Below are 18549 nucleotides of genomic sequence, written 5' to 3' on the forward strand. Positions count from 1 at the left end.
CTCAATACCTCATGTACTACGCCTAGAGAATTAATCGGAAATCCAGTTCCATTCGTTTCAGCCCCGATTCACTTACAGACGACCCCAAATAAATGCGAATATAATTTCATAAATCCATAGGGATAAATTTTTAGAAGATATCCATAAAATTGGCTGCCTTAATTTTTGCTCCATACCTCGTGTACTACTACTCCCTACGAGAATTATTCGGAAACCCAGTTCCATTCGTTTCAGCCCCGATTCATTTACGAACGACGCCAAATAAAAGCGAATGTAATTTCATAAATCCATAGGGATAAATTATGAAAAGATATCCATAAAATGGGTCACCTCAATTTTTTCTCCATACCTCGTGTACTACTGCCCACGAGAATTATTCGGAAACCCAGTTTCATTCGTTTCAGCCCCGATTCACTTACGGACGACCCCAAATAAACGTGAATACAATTTAATAAATCCATAGGGATAAATTATGAAAAGATATCCACAAAACGAGCCACCTCAATTTTTGCTCCATACCTCGTGTACTACTACTGCCTACGAGAATTATTCGGAAACCTAGTTCCATTCGTTTCAGCCCCGATTCACTTACAGACGTCCCCAAATAAACGCGAATGAAATTTCATTAATTTATAGGGATAAATTATGAAAAAATATCTATAAATGGGCCGCCTCAATTTTTTCACCATACCTCGTATATTACTGCCTACGAGAATTATTCGGAAACCTAGTTCCATTCATTTCAGCCCCGATTCACTTACGGACGATCCCAAATAAACGCGAATGCAATTTCATAAATCCATAGGATAAATTATGAAAAGATCCATAAAACGGGCTGCCTCAATTTTTGTACCATACCTTGTGTACTACTCCCTACGAGAATTATTCGGAAACCTAGTTCCATTCGTTTCAGCCCTGATTTACATATGAACGTCCCCAAATAAACGCGAATGCAATTTCATAAATCCATAGGGATAAATTATGAAAATATATCCATAAATCAGGACACCTCAATTTTTGCTCCATACCTCATGTACTACAGCCTACGAGAATTATTCGAAAACCCAGTTCCATTAGTTTCAGCCCCGATTCACTTACGGACGCCCCCAAATAAATGCGAAAGCAATTTCATAAATCCATAGGGATAATTATGAAAAGATATCAATAAAACGGGATGCCTCAATTTTTGCTCCATACCTCGTGTTCTACTGCCTACGAGAATTATTCGAAAACCCAGTTTCATTCGTTTCAGCCCCGATTCACTTACGGACGATCCCAAATAAACGCGAATGAAATTTCATAAATCCATAGGGATAAATTATTAGAAGATATCCATAAAATTGGCCGCCTCAATTTTTGCTCCATACCTCGTGCACTACTACTGCCTACGAGAATTATTCGGAAACCCAGTTCCATTCGTTTTAGCCCTGATTCATTTACGGATGACCCCAAATAAATGTAAATGTAATTTCATAAATCCATAGGGATAATTATGAAAAGATATCCATAAAACGGGCCGCCTTAATTTTTATTCCATACCTCGTGTACTACTACCTACGAGAATTATTCGATAACCCAGTTCCATTCGTTTCAGCCCCGATTCACTTATGGACGACCCCAAATAAATGCGAATGCAATTTTATAAATCCATAGGGATAAATTATTAGAAGATATCCATAAAATGGGTTGCCTCAATTTTTGCTCAATACCTCATGTACTACGCCTAGAGAATTATTCGAAAATCTAGTTTCATTCGTTTCAGCCCCGATTCACTTACGGACGACCCCAAATAAACGAGAATGCATTATCATAAATACATAGGGATAAATTATTAGAAGATATCCATAAAACTGGCCGCCTCAATTTTTGCTCCATACCTCGTGCACTACTACTGCCTACTAGAATTATTCGGAAACCCAGTTCCATTCGTTTTAGCCCTGATTCATTTACGGACGACCCCAAATAAATGAAAATGTAATTTCATAAATCCATAGGGATAAATTATGAAAAGATATCCATAAAACGGGCCGCCTCAATTTTTGCTCCATACCTCGTGTACTACTGCCTACGAGAATTATTCGGAAACCCACTTCCATTCGTTTCAGCCCCGATTCACTTACGGACGACCCCAAATAAACGCGAATGCAATTTCAATAATTTATAGGGATAAATTATGAAGAAATATCCATAAAATGGGCCACCTCAAATTTTTCACCATACCTCGTATACTACTGCCTACGAGAATTATTCGGAAAGCTAGTTCCATTCGTTTCAGCCCCGATTCACTTATGGACGACCACAAATAAACGAGAAGCCCTGCAGGCTGAGGTTGGATTGCCAGTAGACAGTGAAGTCCCTGTTATAGGCTTTATTGGGAGACTAGAAGAACAAAAGGGATCTGATATTCTTGCAACAGCTATCTCTGGATTCATAGACGAGGAAGTACAGATAATAGTTTTAGTAAGCATTTTGAAGTATTTGAGCCGAACCTCATTAGCTTATAATTCAAACAAGTAAGAAGTTCTTTACTGATGGTTGTTTTATCGCATTACTCAGGGGACTGGAAAACAGCAAATGGAGAAGCAGCTCGAGCAGTTGGAGATATTATACCCAGACAAGGCCAGAGGAGTGGCAAAGTTTAATGTTCCGTTGGCCCATATGATCACAGCCGGGGCTGATTTTATGATTGTTCCTAGTAGATTTGAACCCTGTGGTCTCATCCAGTTGCATGCAATGCGCTATGGAACAGTAAGATAAACCTGAAATTATCTCCACCAACATAACATTATATTTGTATCGACTGCAATCATGTAACATTTAACCATCCACTGCAGGTACCCATAGTTGCATCAACTGGTGGGCTAGTGGATACAGTCAAAGAAGGTTATACAGGGTTTCAGATGGGAGCCTTTAATGTTGAAGTAAGAACCTCCTTTTACGTCAAACAACCAGATGATTTTGTTTCCAAATTTAATGTAAACCGATGCTCAATCTACATATATTGTATTGTTTCCAGTGTGAAACAGTTGATCCCGCAGATGTCATGGCAATTGTGACAACTGTGAAAAAAGCAATAACAACTTATAGAACTTCATCTTTAACCAAGATGATCATGAATTGCATGGCTCAAGATCTATCATGGAAGGTTAGCATAAAAATGCACTTCTGCAAAACATTTGACTAAAATTACTGAATAAAGTGATCCATGAAACTGGAGTCATAACTCGCTGTTAATAGAAGTAACTTTTGACATTGCACAGGGACCTGCAAAGAAGTGGGAGGATGTGTTGTTAAGTTTGGGGGCAGCTGGGAGTGAACCCGGAATTGAAGGTGATGAAATTGCACCTCTAGCAAAGGAAAATGTTGCAACTCCGTGAGGATTTGGAGCTTGAGGCCCTGTGCCAGGTGACTTTATCTCGCCAGTGACAGTGACGGTAGAATGTGTGCCTACTTTTTCTTCCTGCACCTCGCCATATATGTTGGAATTTAAGAAAGCAGGTGTATCGACCTGCCTGCAGTTTTAACAAAAATAATCATACTGTATTATGTTTCTGGAAGTACAAATGTGTAATTCTTGTATTTTTAAAAATTTATATACAAGTGTTGCTGTGTTGTTCACAGTCAAAGTGTGCCACTTACCATTGGGGTTAAATGAATAATTCATCACTTTATACATAGTAACTTGCAATTGAGTTACTAAGTAAAAAAAAGTTTTAAGTCAGCTAATGAAAGTACTCTTAAAAAATTTGCGTTGATTTACTCCCGTCAGTCCTGACAAAATTTGTAACGGTTTGCTGAGTTGGTCTTGCTTACACGGCAATACCTGCAAAATCAAACCAACATAACAGCAATTCGACTGAAATAATCAATTGAATCATCACCTCCACTTCCTCTCTCATTTTCACCACTACCTACATCCCCTCTCTGCTCATATTTCCAATCCAGGTTAAAAGAGGAATTGGAAGATATTCATAAATTCATAGGGATAAATTATGAAAAGATATTCATAAATAGGGCCGCCTTAATTTTTGCTCCATATCTCGTGTATTACAGCCTACGAGAATTATTCGGAAACCTAGTTTCATTTGTTTCAGCCCCGATTCACTTAAGAACGTCCCCAAATAAACGCGAACGCAATTTCATGAATCCATAGGGATAAATTATGAAAAGATATCAATAAAACGAGCAGCCTCAATTTTTGCTTCATACCTCGTGTACTGCCTACGAGAATTATACGGAAACCCAGTTTCATTCATTTCAGCCCCGATACACTTACAGACAACCCCAAATAAACGCGAATGCAATTTCTTAAATCCATGGGGATAAATTATTAGAAGATATTCATAAAACGGGCTGCCTCAATTTTTGCTCCATACCTCTGTACTACTGCCTAGAGAATTATTCGGAAACCCAGTTTCCTTCATTTCAGCTCCGATTCACATACGGACGACCCCAAATAAACGCGAATGCAATTTCATAAATCCATAGGGATAAATTATTAGAAGATATCGATAAAACGGGCCGCCTCAATTTTTGCTCCATACCTCGTGTACTACTATCTACGAGAATTATTCGGAAACCTAGTTCCATTCGTTTCAGCCCCGATTCACTTACGGACGCCCCCAAATAAACGCGAATGTAATTTCATAAATCCATAGGGATAAGTTATGAAAAGATATCCATCAAAAAGGACCGCCTCAATTTTTTCACCATACCTCGTGTACGCCAACAAGAATTTCGGAAACCTAGTTCCATTCTTTCAGCCCCGATTCACTTACGGACGACCCCAAATAAACGCGAATGCAATTTCATAAATTCATAGGATAAATTATGAAAAGATATCCATAAAACGGGCTGCCTCAATTTTTGCACCATACCTCGTGTATATACTATCTACGAGAATTATTCGGATACATAGTTCCATTCGTTTCGGCCCCGTTTCACTTTCGGATGACCCCAAATAAACATTAATGCAATTTCATAAATCCATAGGGATAAATTATGAAAAGATATCCATAAATCGGTATGCCTCAATTTTTGCTCCATACCTCGTGTACTACTGCCTACGAGAATTATTCGGAAACCTAGTTCCATTCGTTTCAGCCCCGATTCACTTACGGACATCCCCAAATAAACGCGAACGCATTTTCATAAATCCATAGGGATAAATTATAAAAATTTATCCATAAATCGGGCCGCCTCAATTTTTGCTCCATACCTCGTGTACTACAGCCTACGAGAATTATTCGGAAACCCAGTTCCATTCATTTCAGCCCCGATTCAGTTACGGACGTCCCCAACTAAACGCGAACGCAATTTCATAAATCCATAAGGATAAATTATGAAAAGATATCCATAAATCGGGCCGCCTCAATTTTTGCTCCATACCTCGTGTACTACAGCTACGAGAATTTCGGAAACCCAGTTCCATTCGTTTCAGCCCCGATTCACTTACGGACGTCCCCAAATAAATGCGAACGCAATTTCATAAATCCATAGGGATAAATTATGAAAAGATATCAATAAAATGGGCCGCCTCAATTTTTGCTCCATACCTCGTGTACTACTACCTACGAGAATTATTCGGTAACCCAGTTCCATTCGTTTCAGCCCCGATTCACTTATGGACGACCCCAAATAAATGCGAATGCAATTTTATAAATCCATAGGGATAAATTATTAGAAGATATCCATAAAACGGGTTGCCTCAATTTTTGCTCAATACCTCGTGTACTACGCCTAGAGAATTATTCGAAAATCCAGTTCCATTCGTTTCAGCCCCGATTCACTTACGGACGACCCCAAATAAACGAGAATGCAATATCATAAATACATAGGGATAAATTATTAGAAGATTCCATAAAACTGGCGCCTCAATTTTTGCTCCATACCTCGTGCACTACTACTGCCTACGAGAATTATTCGGAAACCCAGTTCCATTCGTTTTAGCCCTGATTCATTTACGGACGACCCCAAATAAATGTAAATGTAATTTCATAAATCCATAGGGATAAATTATGAAAAGATATCCATAAAACGGGCCGCCTCAATTTTTGCTCCATACCTCGTGTACTACTGCCTACGAGAATTATTCGGAAACCCACTTCCATTCGTTTCAGCCCCGATTCACTTACGGACGACCCCAAATAAACGCGAATGCAATTTCATAAATCCATAGGGATAAATTATTAGAAGATATCCACAAAACGAGTTGCCTCAATTTTTGCTCAATACCTCGTGTCTAAGCCTAGAGAATTATTCGGAAACCCAATTCCATTCGTTTCAGCCCCGATTCACTTACGGACAACCCCAAATAAACGCGAATGCAATTTCATAAATCCATAGGGATAAATTATGAAAATATCCCATAAAATCGGCACGCCTCAATTTTTGCTCCATAACTCGTGTACTACTACTGCCTACGAGAATTATTCGGAAACCTAGTTCCATTCGTTTCAGCCCCGATTCACTTACGGACGTCCCCAAATAAACGCGAACACAATTTCATAAATCCATAAGGATAAATTATGAAAAGATATCCATAAAACGGGCCACCTCAATTTTTGCTCCATACCTCGTGTACTACTGCCCACGAGAATTATTCGGAAACCTAGTTTCATTCGTTTCAGCCCCGATTCACTTACGAACGACCCCAAATAAACGCGAATGCAACTTCATAAATCCATAGGGATAAATTATGAAAAGATATGCATAAAACGGGCCGCCTCAATTTTTGCTCCATATCTCGTGTACTACACTGCCTACGAGAGTTATTCAGAAACCCAGTTCCATTCGTTTCAGCCCCGATTTCAATTACGGACGACCCCAAATAAACGCTAATGTAATTTCATAAATACATAGGGATAAATTATGAAAATATCCATAAAACGGGCCGCCTCAATTTTTGCTCCATACCTCGTGTACTACTGCCTACGAGAATTATTCGGAAACCTAGTCCCATTCCTTTCAGCCCCGATTCACTTACGGACGTCCCCAAATAAACGCGAATGCAATTTCAAAAATCCATAGGGATAAATTATGAAAAGATATCCATAAAACGGGCCTCCTCAATTTTTTCACCATACCTCATGTACTACTGCCTACAAGAATTATTCGGAAACCTAGTTCCATTCGTTTCAACCCCGATTCACTTACGGACGACACCAAATAAACGCAAATACAATTTCATAAATCCATAGGATAAATTATGAAAAGATATACATAAAATGGGCCGCCTCCATTTTTGCACCATACCTCGTGTATTACTGCCTACGAGAATTATTCAGATACATAGTTCCATTCGTTTCAGCCCCGATTCACTTTCGGACGACCCCAAATAAACGCAAATGCAATTTCAAAAATCCATAGGGATAAATTATGAAAAGATCAATAAAATGGGCCGCCTCAATTTTTGCTGCACACCTTGTGTACTACTGCCTAGGAGAATTATTCGAAAACTTAGTTGCATTCGTTTCAACCCTGATTTACTTACGGACGACCCAAAATAAACGCGAATGCAATTTTATAAATCCATAGGGATAAATTATTAAAAGATATCCATAAAATGGGTTGCTTCAATTTTTGCTCAATACCTCGTGTACTACGCCTAGAGAATTATTCGGAAATCCAGTTCCATTCGTTTCAGCCCGATTCAGTTACGGACGACCCCAAATAAACGCGAATATAATTTCATAAATCCATAGGGATAAATTTTTAGAAGATATCCATAAAATTGGCTGCCTCAATTTTTGCTCCATACCTCGTGTACTACTACTCCCTACGAGAATTATTCGGAAACCCAGTTCCATTCGTTTCAGCCCCGATTCATTTACGGACGACGCCAAATAAAAGCGAATGTAATTTCATAAATCCATAGGGATAAATTATGAAAAGATATCCATAAAAGGGCCGCCTCAATTTTTTCTCCATACCTCGTGTACTACTGCCCACGAGAATTATTCGGAAACCCAGTTTCATTCGTTTCAGCCCCGATTCACTTACGGACGACCCCAAATAAACGTGAATGCAATTTAATAAATCCATAGGGATAAATTATGAAAAGATATCCACAAAACGAGCCACCTCAATTTTTGCTCCATACCTCGTGTACTACTACTGCCTACGAGAATTATTCGGAAACCTAGTTCCATTCGTTTCAGCCCCGATTCACTTACGGACGTCCCCAAATAAACGCGAATGCAATTTCATAATTCATAGGGATAAATTATGAAAAATATCTATAAAATGGGCCACCTCAATTTTTTCACCATACCTCGTATATTACTGCCTACGAGAATTATTCGGAAACCTAGTTCCATTCGTTTCAGCCCCGATTCACTTACGGACGATCCCAAATAAACGCGAATGCAATTTCATAAATCCATAGGATAAATTATGAAAAGATATCCATAAAATGGGCTGCCTCAATTTTTGTACCATACCTTGTGTACTACTCCCTACGAGAATTATTCGGAAACCTAGTTCCATTCGTTTCAGCCCTGATTCACATATGAACGTCCCCAAATAAACGCGAATGTAATTTCATAAATCCATAGGGATAAATTATGAAAATATATCCATAAATCGGGACACCTCAATTTTTGCTCCATACCTCGTGTACTACAACCTACGAGAATTATTGGGAAACCCAGTTCCATTAGTTTCAACCCCGATTCACTTACGGACGTCCCCAAATAAATGCGAAAGCAATTGCATAAATCCATAGGGATAAATTATGAAAAGATATCAATAAAACGGGATGCCTCAATTTTTGCTCCATACCTCGTGTTCTACTGCCTACGAGAATTATTCGGAAACCCAGTTTCATTCGTTTCAGCCCCGATTCACTTACGGACGATCCCAAATAAACGCGAATGAAATTTCATAAATCCATAGGGATAAATTATTAGAAGATATCCATAAAACTGGCCGCCTCAATTTTTGCTCCATACCTCGTGCACTACTACTGCCTACGAGAATTATTCGGAAACCCAGTTCCATTCGTTTTAGCCCTGATTCATTTACGGATGACCCCAAATAAATGTAAATGTAATTTCATAAATCCATAGGGATAAATTACGAAAAGATATCCATAAAACGGGCTGCCTCAATTTTTGCTCCATACCTCGTGTACTACTGCCTACGAGAATTATTCGGAAACCCACTTCCATTCGTTTCAGCCCCGATTCACTTACGGACGACCCCAAATAAACGCGAATGCAATTTCATAAATCCATAGGGATAAATTATTAGAAGATATCCACAAAACGAGTTGCCTCAATTTTTGCTGAATACCTCGTGTCTACGCCTAGAGAATTATTCGGAAACCGAATTCCATTCATTTCAGCCCCGATTCACTTACGGACAACCCCAAATAAACGCGAATGCAATTTCATAAATCCATTGGGATAAATTATTAGAAGATATCTATAAAACTGGCCGCCTCAATTTTTGCTCCATATCTCGTGTACTACTACTCCCTACGAGAATTATTCGGAAACCCAGTTCCATTCGTTTCAGCCCCGATTCATTTACGGACGACCCCAAATAAACGCTAATGTAATTTCATAAATACATAGGGATAAATTATGAAAATATATCCATAAAATGGGCCGCCTCAATTTTTGCTACATACCTCGTGTACAACTGCCTACGAGAATTATTCGGAAACCTAGTTTCATTCGTTTCAGCCCCGATTCACTTACGGATGACCCCAAATAAACGCGAATGCAATTTCATAAATCCATAGGGATAAATTATGAAAAGATATCCATAAAACGGGCCGCCTCAATTTTTGCTCCATACCTCGTGTACTATTGCCTACGAGAATTATTCGGAAACCTAGTCCCATTCGTTTCAGCCCCGATTCACTTACGGACGTCCCCAAATAAATGCGAATGGAATTTCATAAATCCATAGGGATAAATTATGAAAAGATATCCATAAAATGGGCCTCCTCAATTTTTTCACCATACCTCATGTACTACTGCCTACAAGAATTATTCGGAAACCTAGTTCCATTCGTTTTCAACCCCGATTCACTTACGGACGACCCCAAATAAACGCGAATGCAATTTCATAAATCCATACGATAAATTATGAAAATATCCATAAAATGGGCCGCCTCCAGTTTTGCACCATACCTCGTGTATTACTGCCTACGAGAATTATTCGGATACATAGTTCCATTCGTTTCAGCCCCGATTCACTTTCGGACGACCCCAAATAAACGCAAATGCAATTCCATAAATCCATAGGGATAAATTATGAAAAGATATCAATAAAACGGGCCGCCTCAATTTTTGCTGCACACCTTGTGTACTACTGCCTACGAGAATTATTCGGAAACTTATTTCCATTCGTTTCAACCCTGATTTACTTACGGACGACCCCAAATAAACGCGAATGCAATTTTATAAATCCATAGGGATAAATTATTAGAAGATATCCATAAAATGGGTTGCTTCAATTTTTGCTCAATACCTCGTGTACTACGCCTAGAGAATTATTCGGAAATCCAGTTCCATTCATTTCAGCCCCGATTCACTTACGGACGACCCCAAATAAACGCGAATATAATTTCATAAATCCATAGGGATAAATTTTTAGAAGATATCGATAAAATAGGCTGCCTCAATTTTTGCTCCATACCTCGTGTACTACTACTGCCTACGAGAATTATTCGGAAACCTAGTTCCATTCGTTTCAGCCCCGATTCACTTCCGGACGTCCCCAAATAAACGCGAATGCAATTTCAATAATTTATAGGGATAAATTATGAAGAAATATCCATAAAATGGGCCGCCTCAAATTTTTCACCATACCTCGTATACTACTGCCTACGAGAATTATTCGGAAACCTAGTTCCATTCGTTTCAGCCCCGATTCACTTACGGACGACCACAAATAAACGCGAATGCAATTTCATAAATCCATAGGATAAATTATGAAAAGATATCCATAAAACGGGCTGCCTCAATTTTTGTACCATACCTTGTGTACTACTCCCTACGAGAATTATTCGGAAACCTAGTTCCATTCGTTTCAGCCCTGATTCACATACGGACGTCCCCAAATAAACGCGAATGCAATTCATAAATCCATAGGGATAAATTATGAAATATATCGATAAATTGGGACACCTTAATTTTTGCTCCATACCTCGTGTACTACAGCCTACGAGAATTATTCGGAAACCCAGTTCCATTCGTTTCGGCCCCGATTCACTTACGGACGTCCCCAAATAAACGCGAAAGCAATTTCATAAATCCATAGGGATAAATTATGAAAAGATATCATCAAAAAGGGCCTCAATTTTTTCCATACCTCGTGTACTGCCTACAGAATTATTCGGAAACCTAGTTCCATTCGTTTCAGCCCCGATTCACTTACGGACGACCCCAAATAAACGCGAATGCATTTCATAAATCCATAGGATAAATTATAAAAGATATCCATAAACGGGCCGCCTCAATTTTTGCTCCATACCTCGTGTATATACTATCTACGAGAATTATTCGGAAATAGTTCCATTCGTTTCAGCCCCGATTTCACTTACGGATCCCCAAATAAACGCGAATGCAATTTCATAAATCCATAGGGATAAATTATGAAAAGATATCCATAAATCGGGCCTCAATTTTTGCTCCATACCTCGTGTACTACGCCTACGAGAATTATTCGGAAACCCTAGTTCCATTCGTTTCAGCCCCGATTCACTTACGGACGTCCCCAAATAAACGCGAACGCAATTTCATAAATCCATAGGGATAAATTATAAAAGATATCCATAAATGGGCCGCCTCAATTTTTGCTCCATACCTCGTGTACTACCTACGAGAATTATTCGGAAACCCAGTTCCATTCGTTTCAGCCCCGATTCATTACGGACCCCAAAAACGCGAACGCAATTTCTAAATCCATAGGGATAAATTATGAAAAGATATCCATAAATCGGGCCGCCTCAATTTTTGCTCCATACCTCGTGTACTACGCCTACGAGAATTATTCGGAAACCCAGTTCCATTCGTTTCAGCCCCGATTCACTTACGGACGTCCCCAAATAAATGCGAACGCAATTTCATAAATCCATAGGGATAAATTATGAAAAGATATCATAAAATGGGCCGCCTCAATTTTTGCTCCATACCTCGTGTACTACTACCTACGAGAATTATTCGGTAAACCCAGTTCCATTCGTTTCAGCCCGATTCACTTACGGACGACCCCAAAAAATGCGAATGCAATTTTATAAATCCATAGGGATAAATTATGAAATCCATAAAACGGCCTCAATTTTGCTCATACCTCGTGTACTACGCCTAGAGAATTATTCGAAAATCCAGTTCCATTCGTTTCAGCCCCGATTCACTTACGGACGACCCCAAATAAACGAAATGCAATTCATAAATCATAGGGATAAATTATTAGAAGATATCCATAAAACGACGCCTCAATTTTTGCTCCATACCTCGTGCACTACTACTGCCTACGAGAATTATTCGGAAACCCAGTTCCATTCGTTTTAGCCCTGATTCATTACGGACGACCCCAAATAAATGTAATGTAATTTCATAAATCCATAGGGATAAATTATGAAAAGATATCCATAAAACGGCCGCCTCAATTTTTGCTCCATACCTCGTGTACTACTGCCTACGAGAATTATTCGGAAACCCAGTTCCATTCGTTTCAGCCCCGATTCACTTACGGACGACCCCAAATAAACGCGAATGCAATTTCATAAATCCATAGGGATAAATTATTAGAAGATATCCACAAAACGAGTTGCCTCAATTTTTGCTCAATACCTCGTGTCTACGCCTAAGAATTATTCGGAAACCCAGTTCCATTCGTTTCAGCCCCGATTCACTTACGGACACCCCAAATAAACGCGAATGCAATTCATAAATCCATAGGGATAAATTGATGAAATATGCTAAAACGGCCGCCTCAATTTTTGCTCCATAACTCGTGTACTACTACTGCCTACGAGATTATTTATCGGAAACCTAGTTCCATTCGTTTCAGCCCGATTCACTTACGGACGTCCCCAAATAAACGCGAACACAATTTCATAAATCCATAAGGATAAATTATGAAAATATCCATAAAACGGGCCACCTCAATTTTTGCTCCATACCTCGTGTACTACTGCCACGAGAATTATTCGGAAACCTAGTTTCATTCGTTTCAGCCCGATTCACTTACGAACGCACCCCAAATAAACGCGAATGCAACTTCAAAATCCATAGGGATAAATTATGAAAAGATATGCATAAAACGGGCCGCCTCAATTTTTGCTCCATATCTCGTGTACTACTACTGCCTACGAGAGTTATTCAGAAACCCAGTTCCATTCGTTTCAGCCCCGATTTCAATTACGGACGACCCCAAATAAACGCTAATGTAATTTCATAAATACATAGGATAAATTATGAAAATATCCATAAAACGGGCCGCCTCAATTTTTGCTCCATACCTCGTGTACTACTGCCTACGAGAATTATTCGGAAACCTAGTCCATTCCTTTCAGCCCCGATTCACTTACGGACGTCCCCAAATAAACGCGAATGCAATTTCAAAAATCCATAGGGATAAATTATGAAAAGATATCCATAAAACGGGCCTCCTCAATTTTTTCACCATACCTCATGTACTACTGCCTACAAGAATTATTCGGAAACCTAGTTCCATTCGTTTCAACCCCGATTCACTTACGGACGACACCAAATAAACGCAAATGCAATTTCATAAATCCATAGGATAAATTATGAAAAGATAATAAAATGGGCCGCCTCCATTTTTGCACCATACCTCGTGTATTACTGCCTACGAGAATTATTCATAATAGTTCCATTCGTTTCAGCCCCGATTCACTTTCGGACGACCCCAAATAAACGCAAATGCAATTTCAAAAATCCATAGGGATAATTATGAAAAGATATCAATAAAATGGGCCGCCTCAATTTTTGCTGCCACCTTGTGTACTACTGCCTAGAATTATTCGAAACTTAGTTGCATTCGTTTCAACCCTGATTTACTTACGGACGACCCAAAATAAACGCGAATGCAATTTATAAATCCATAGGATAAATTATTAAAAGATATCCATAAAATGGGTTGCTTCATTTTTGCTCAATACCTCGTGTACTACGCCTAGAGAATTATTCGGAAATCCAGTTCCATTCGTTTCAGCCCCGATTCAGTTACGGACGACCCCAAATAAACGCGAATATAATTTCATAAATCCATAGGGATAAATTTTTAGAAGATATCCATAAAATTGGCTGCCTCAATTTTTGCTCCATACCTCGTGTACTACTACTCCCTACGAGAATTATTCGGAAACCCGTTCCATTCGTTTCAGCCCCGATTCATTTACGGACGACGCCAAATAAAAGCGAATGTAATTCATAAATCCATAGGGATAAATTATGAAAGATATCCATAAAACGGGCCGCCTCAATTTTTCTCCATACCTCGTGTACTACTGCCCACGAGAATTATTCGGAAACCCAGTTTCATTCGTTTCAGCCCCGATTCACTTACGGACGACCCCAAATAAACGTGAATGCAATTTAATAAATCCATAGGGATAAATTATGAAAAGATATCCACAACGAGCCACCTCAATTTTTGCTCCATACCTCGTGTACTACTACTGCCTACGAGAATTATTCGGAAACCTAGTTCCATTCGTTTCAGCCCCGATTCACTTACGGACGTCCCCAAATAAACGCGAATGCAATTTCATTAATCATAGGGATAAATTATGAAAATCTATAAAATGGGCCACCTCAATTTTTCACCATACCTCGTATATTACTGCCTACGAGAATTATTCGGAAACCTAGTTCCATTCGTTTCAGCCCCGATTCACTTACGGACGATCCCAAATAAACGCGAATGCAATTTCATAAATCCATAGGATAAATATGAAAATATATCCATAAAATGGGCTGCTCAATTTTGTACCATACCTGTGTGTACTACTCCCTACGAATTATTCGGAAACCTAGTTCCATTCGTTTCAGCCCTGATTCACATATGAACGTCCCCAAATAAACGCGAATGTAATTTCATAAATCCTAAGGGATCAATTATGAAAATATATCCATAAATCGGGACACTCAATTTTTTGCTCCATACCTCGTGTACTACAACCTACGAGAATTATTGGGAAACCCAGTTCCATTGTTTCAGCCCCGATTCACTTACGGACGTCCCCAAATAAATGCGAAAGCAATTGCATAAATCCATAGGGATAATTATGAAAAGATATCAATAAAACGGGGATGCCTCAATTTTTGCTCCATACCTCGTGTTCTACTGCCTCAGAAGTTATTCGGAACCACCAGTTTCATTCGTTTCACCCCGATTCACTTACGGACGATCCCAATAACGCGAAGAAATTTCATAAATCTAGGGATAAATTATTAGAAGATATCCATAAAACTGGCCGCTCAATTTTTGCTCCACCTCGTGACTACTACTGCCTACGAGAATTATTCGGAAACCCAGTTCCATTCGTTTTAGCCCTGATTCATTACGGATGGACCCAATAAATGTAAATGGTAATTTTTCATAAATCGCATAGGATTTTGTTCTGTTTTTTTTTGAAAAATCTCGGTCTGACTCTATTTTTGCTCCATACCTCGTGTACTACTGCCTACGAGAATTATTCGGAAACCCACTTCCATTCGTTTCAGCCCGATTCACTTACGGACGACCCCAAATAAACGCGAATGCAATTTCATAAATCCATAGGGATAAATTATTAGAAGATATCCACAAAACGAGTTGCCTCAATTTTGCTGAATACCTCGTGTCTACGCCTAGAGAATTATTCGGAAACCGAATTCCATTCATTTCAGCCCCGATTCACTTACGGACAACCCCAAATAAACGCGAATGCAATTTCATAAATCCATTGGGATAAATTATTAGAAGATATCTATAAAACTGGCCGCCTCAATTTTTGCTCCATATCTCGTGTACTACTACTCCCTACGAGAATTATTCGGAAACCCAGTTCCATTCGTTTCAGCCCGATTCATTTACGGACGACCCCAAATAAACGCTAATGTAATTTCATAAATACATAGGGATAAATTATGAAAATATATCCATAAAATGGGCCGCCTCAATTTTTGCTACATACCTCGTGTACAACTGCCTACGAGAATTATTCGGAAACCTAGTTTCATTCATTTCAGCCCCGATTCACTTACGGATGACCCCAAATAAACGCGAATGCAATTTCATAAATCCATAGGGATAAATTATGAAAAGATATCCATAAACGGGCCGCCTCAATTTTTGCTCCATACCTCGTGTACTATTGCCTACGAATTATTCGGAAACCTAGTCCCATTCGTTTCAGCCCCGATTCACTTACGGACGTCCCCAAATAAATGCGAATGGAATTTCATAAATCCATAGGGATAAATTATGAAAAGATATCCATAAAATGGGCCTCCTCAATTTTTTCACCATACCTCATGTACTACTGCCTACAAGAATTATTCGGAAACCTAGTTCCATTCGTTTTCAACCCCGATTCACTTACGGACGACCCCAAATAAACGCGAATGCAATTTCATAAATCCATACGATAATTATGAAAAGATATCCATAAAATGGGCCGCCTCCAGTTTTGCACCATACCTCGTGTATTACTGCCTACGAGAATTATTCGGATACATAGTTCCATTCGTTTCAGCCCCGATTCACTTTCGGACGACCCCAAATAAACGCAAATGCAATTCCATAAATCCATAGGGATAAATTATGAAAAGATATCAATAAAACGGGCCGCCTCAATTTTTGCTGCACACCTTGTGTACTACTGCCTACGAGAATTATTCGGAAACTTATTTCCATTCGTTTCAACCCTGATTTACTTACGGACGACCCCAAATAAACGCGAATGCAATTTTATAAATCCATAGGGATAAATTATTAGAAGATATCCATAAAATGGGTTGCTTCAATTTTTGCTCAATACCTCGTGTACTACGCCTAGAGAATTATTCGGAAATCCAGTTCCATTCATTTCAGCCCCGATTCACTTACGGACGACCCCAAATAAACGCGAATATAATTTCATAAATCCATAGGGATAAATTTTTAGAAGATATCGATAAAATAGGCTGCCTCAATTTTTGCTCCATACCTCGTGTACTACTACTGCCTACGAGAATTATTCGGAAACCTAGTTCCATTCGTTTCAGCCCCGATTCACTTCCGGACGTCCCCAAATAAACGCGAATGCAATTTCAATAATTTATAGGGATAAATTATGAAGAAATATCCATAAAATGGGCCGCCTCAAATTTTTCACCATACCTCGTATACTACTGCCTACGAGAATTATTCGGAAACCTAGTTCCATTCGTTTCAGCCCCGATTCACTTACGGACGACCACAAATAAACGCGAATGCAATTTCATAAATCCATAGGATAAATTATGAAAAGATATCCATAAAACGGGCTGCCTCAATTTTTGTACCATACCTTGTGTACTACTCCCTACGAGAATTATTCGGAAACCTAGTTCCATTCGTTTCAGCCCTGATTCACATACGGACGTCCCCAAATAAACGCGAATGCAATTCATAAATCCATAGGGATAAATTATGAAAATATATCGATAAATTGGGACACCTTAATTTTTGCTCCATACCTCGTGTACTACAGCCTACGAGAATTATTCGGAAACCCAGTTCCATTCGTTTCGGCCCCGATTCACTTACGGACGTCCCCAAATAAACGCGAAAGCAATTTCATAAATCCATAGGGATAAATTATGAAAAGATATCAATAAAATGGGATGCCTCAATTTTTGCTCCATACCTCGTGTTCTACTGCCTACGAGAATTATTCGGAAACCTAGTTCCATTCGTTTCAGCCCCGATTCACTTACGGACGTCCCCAAATAAACGCGAACGCATTTCATAAATCCATAGGGATAAATTATAAAAATTTATCCATAAATCGGGCCGCCTCAATTTTTGCTCCATACCTCGTGTACTACAGCCTACGAGAATTATTCGGAAATCCAGTTCCATTCATTTCAGCCCCGATTCAGTTACGGACGTCCCCAACTAAACGCGAACGCAATTTCATAAATCCATAAGGATAAATTATGAAAAGATATCCATAAATCGGGCCGCCTCAATTTTTGCTCCATACCTCGTGTACTACAGCCTACGAGAATTATTCGGAAACCCAGTTCCATTCGTTTCAGCCCCGATTCACTTACGGACGTCCCCAAATAAATGCGAACGCAATTTCATAAATCCATAGGGATAAATTATGAAAAGATATCAATAAAATGGGCCGCCTCAATTTTTGCTCCATACCTCGTGTACTACCTACGAGAATTATTCGGTAACCCAGATCCATTCGTTTCAGCCCCGATTCACTTATGGACGACCCCAAATAAATGCGAATGCAATTTTATAAATCCATAGGGATAAATTATTAGAAGATATCCATAAAACGGTTGCCTCAATTTTTCTCTACCTCGTGTACTACGCCTAGAG

The 18549-nt window shown here is 39.1% G+C and overlaps 1 protein-coding gene across 1 annotated transcript; it reads left to right on the forward strand.

Annotated features, from left to right (window-relative positions):
* Positions 1-2275: 2275 nt before the first annotated feature.
* LOC141703942 (granule-bound starch synthase 1, chloroplastic/amyloplastic-like) lies at positions 2276-3615 on the forward strand (the record flags this gene model as incomplete). The annotated part of the gene is made up of 5 exons (XM_074507321.1): positions 2276-2460; positions 2557-2748; positions 2835-2921; positions 3017-3145; positions 3261-3615. Coding segments are annotated over 5 exons (710 nt in total), but the record flags the coding sequence as incomplete, so codon positions are not given.
* Positions 3616-18549: the final 14934 nt, after the last annotated feature.

Source organism: Apium graveolens, unplaced genomic scaffold (genome assembly GCF_009905375.1).
Source record: "Apium graveolens cultivar Ventura unplaced genomic scaffold, ASM990537v1 ctg7211, whole genome shotgun sequence".
NCBI lineage: Eukaryota > Viridiplantae > Streptophyta > Magnoliopsida > Apiales > Apiaceae > Apium > Apium graveolens.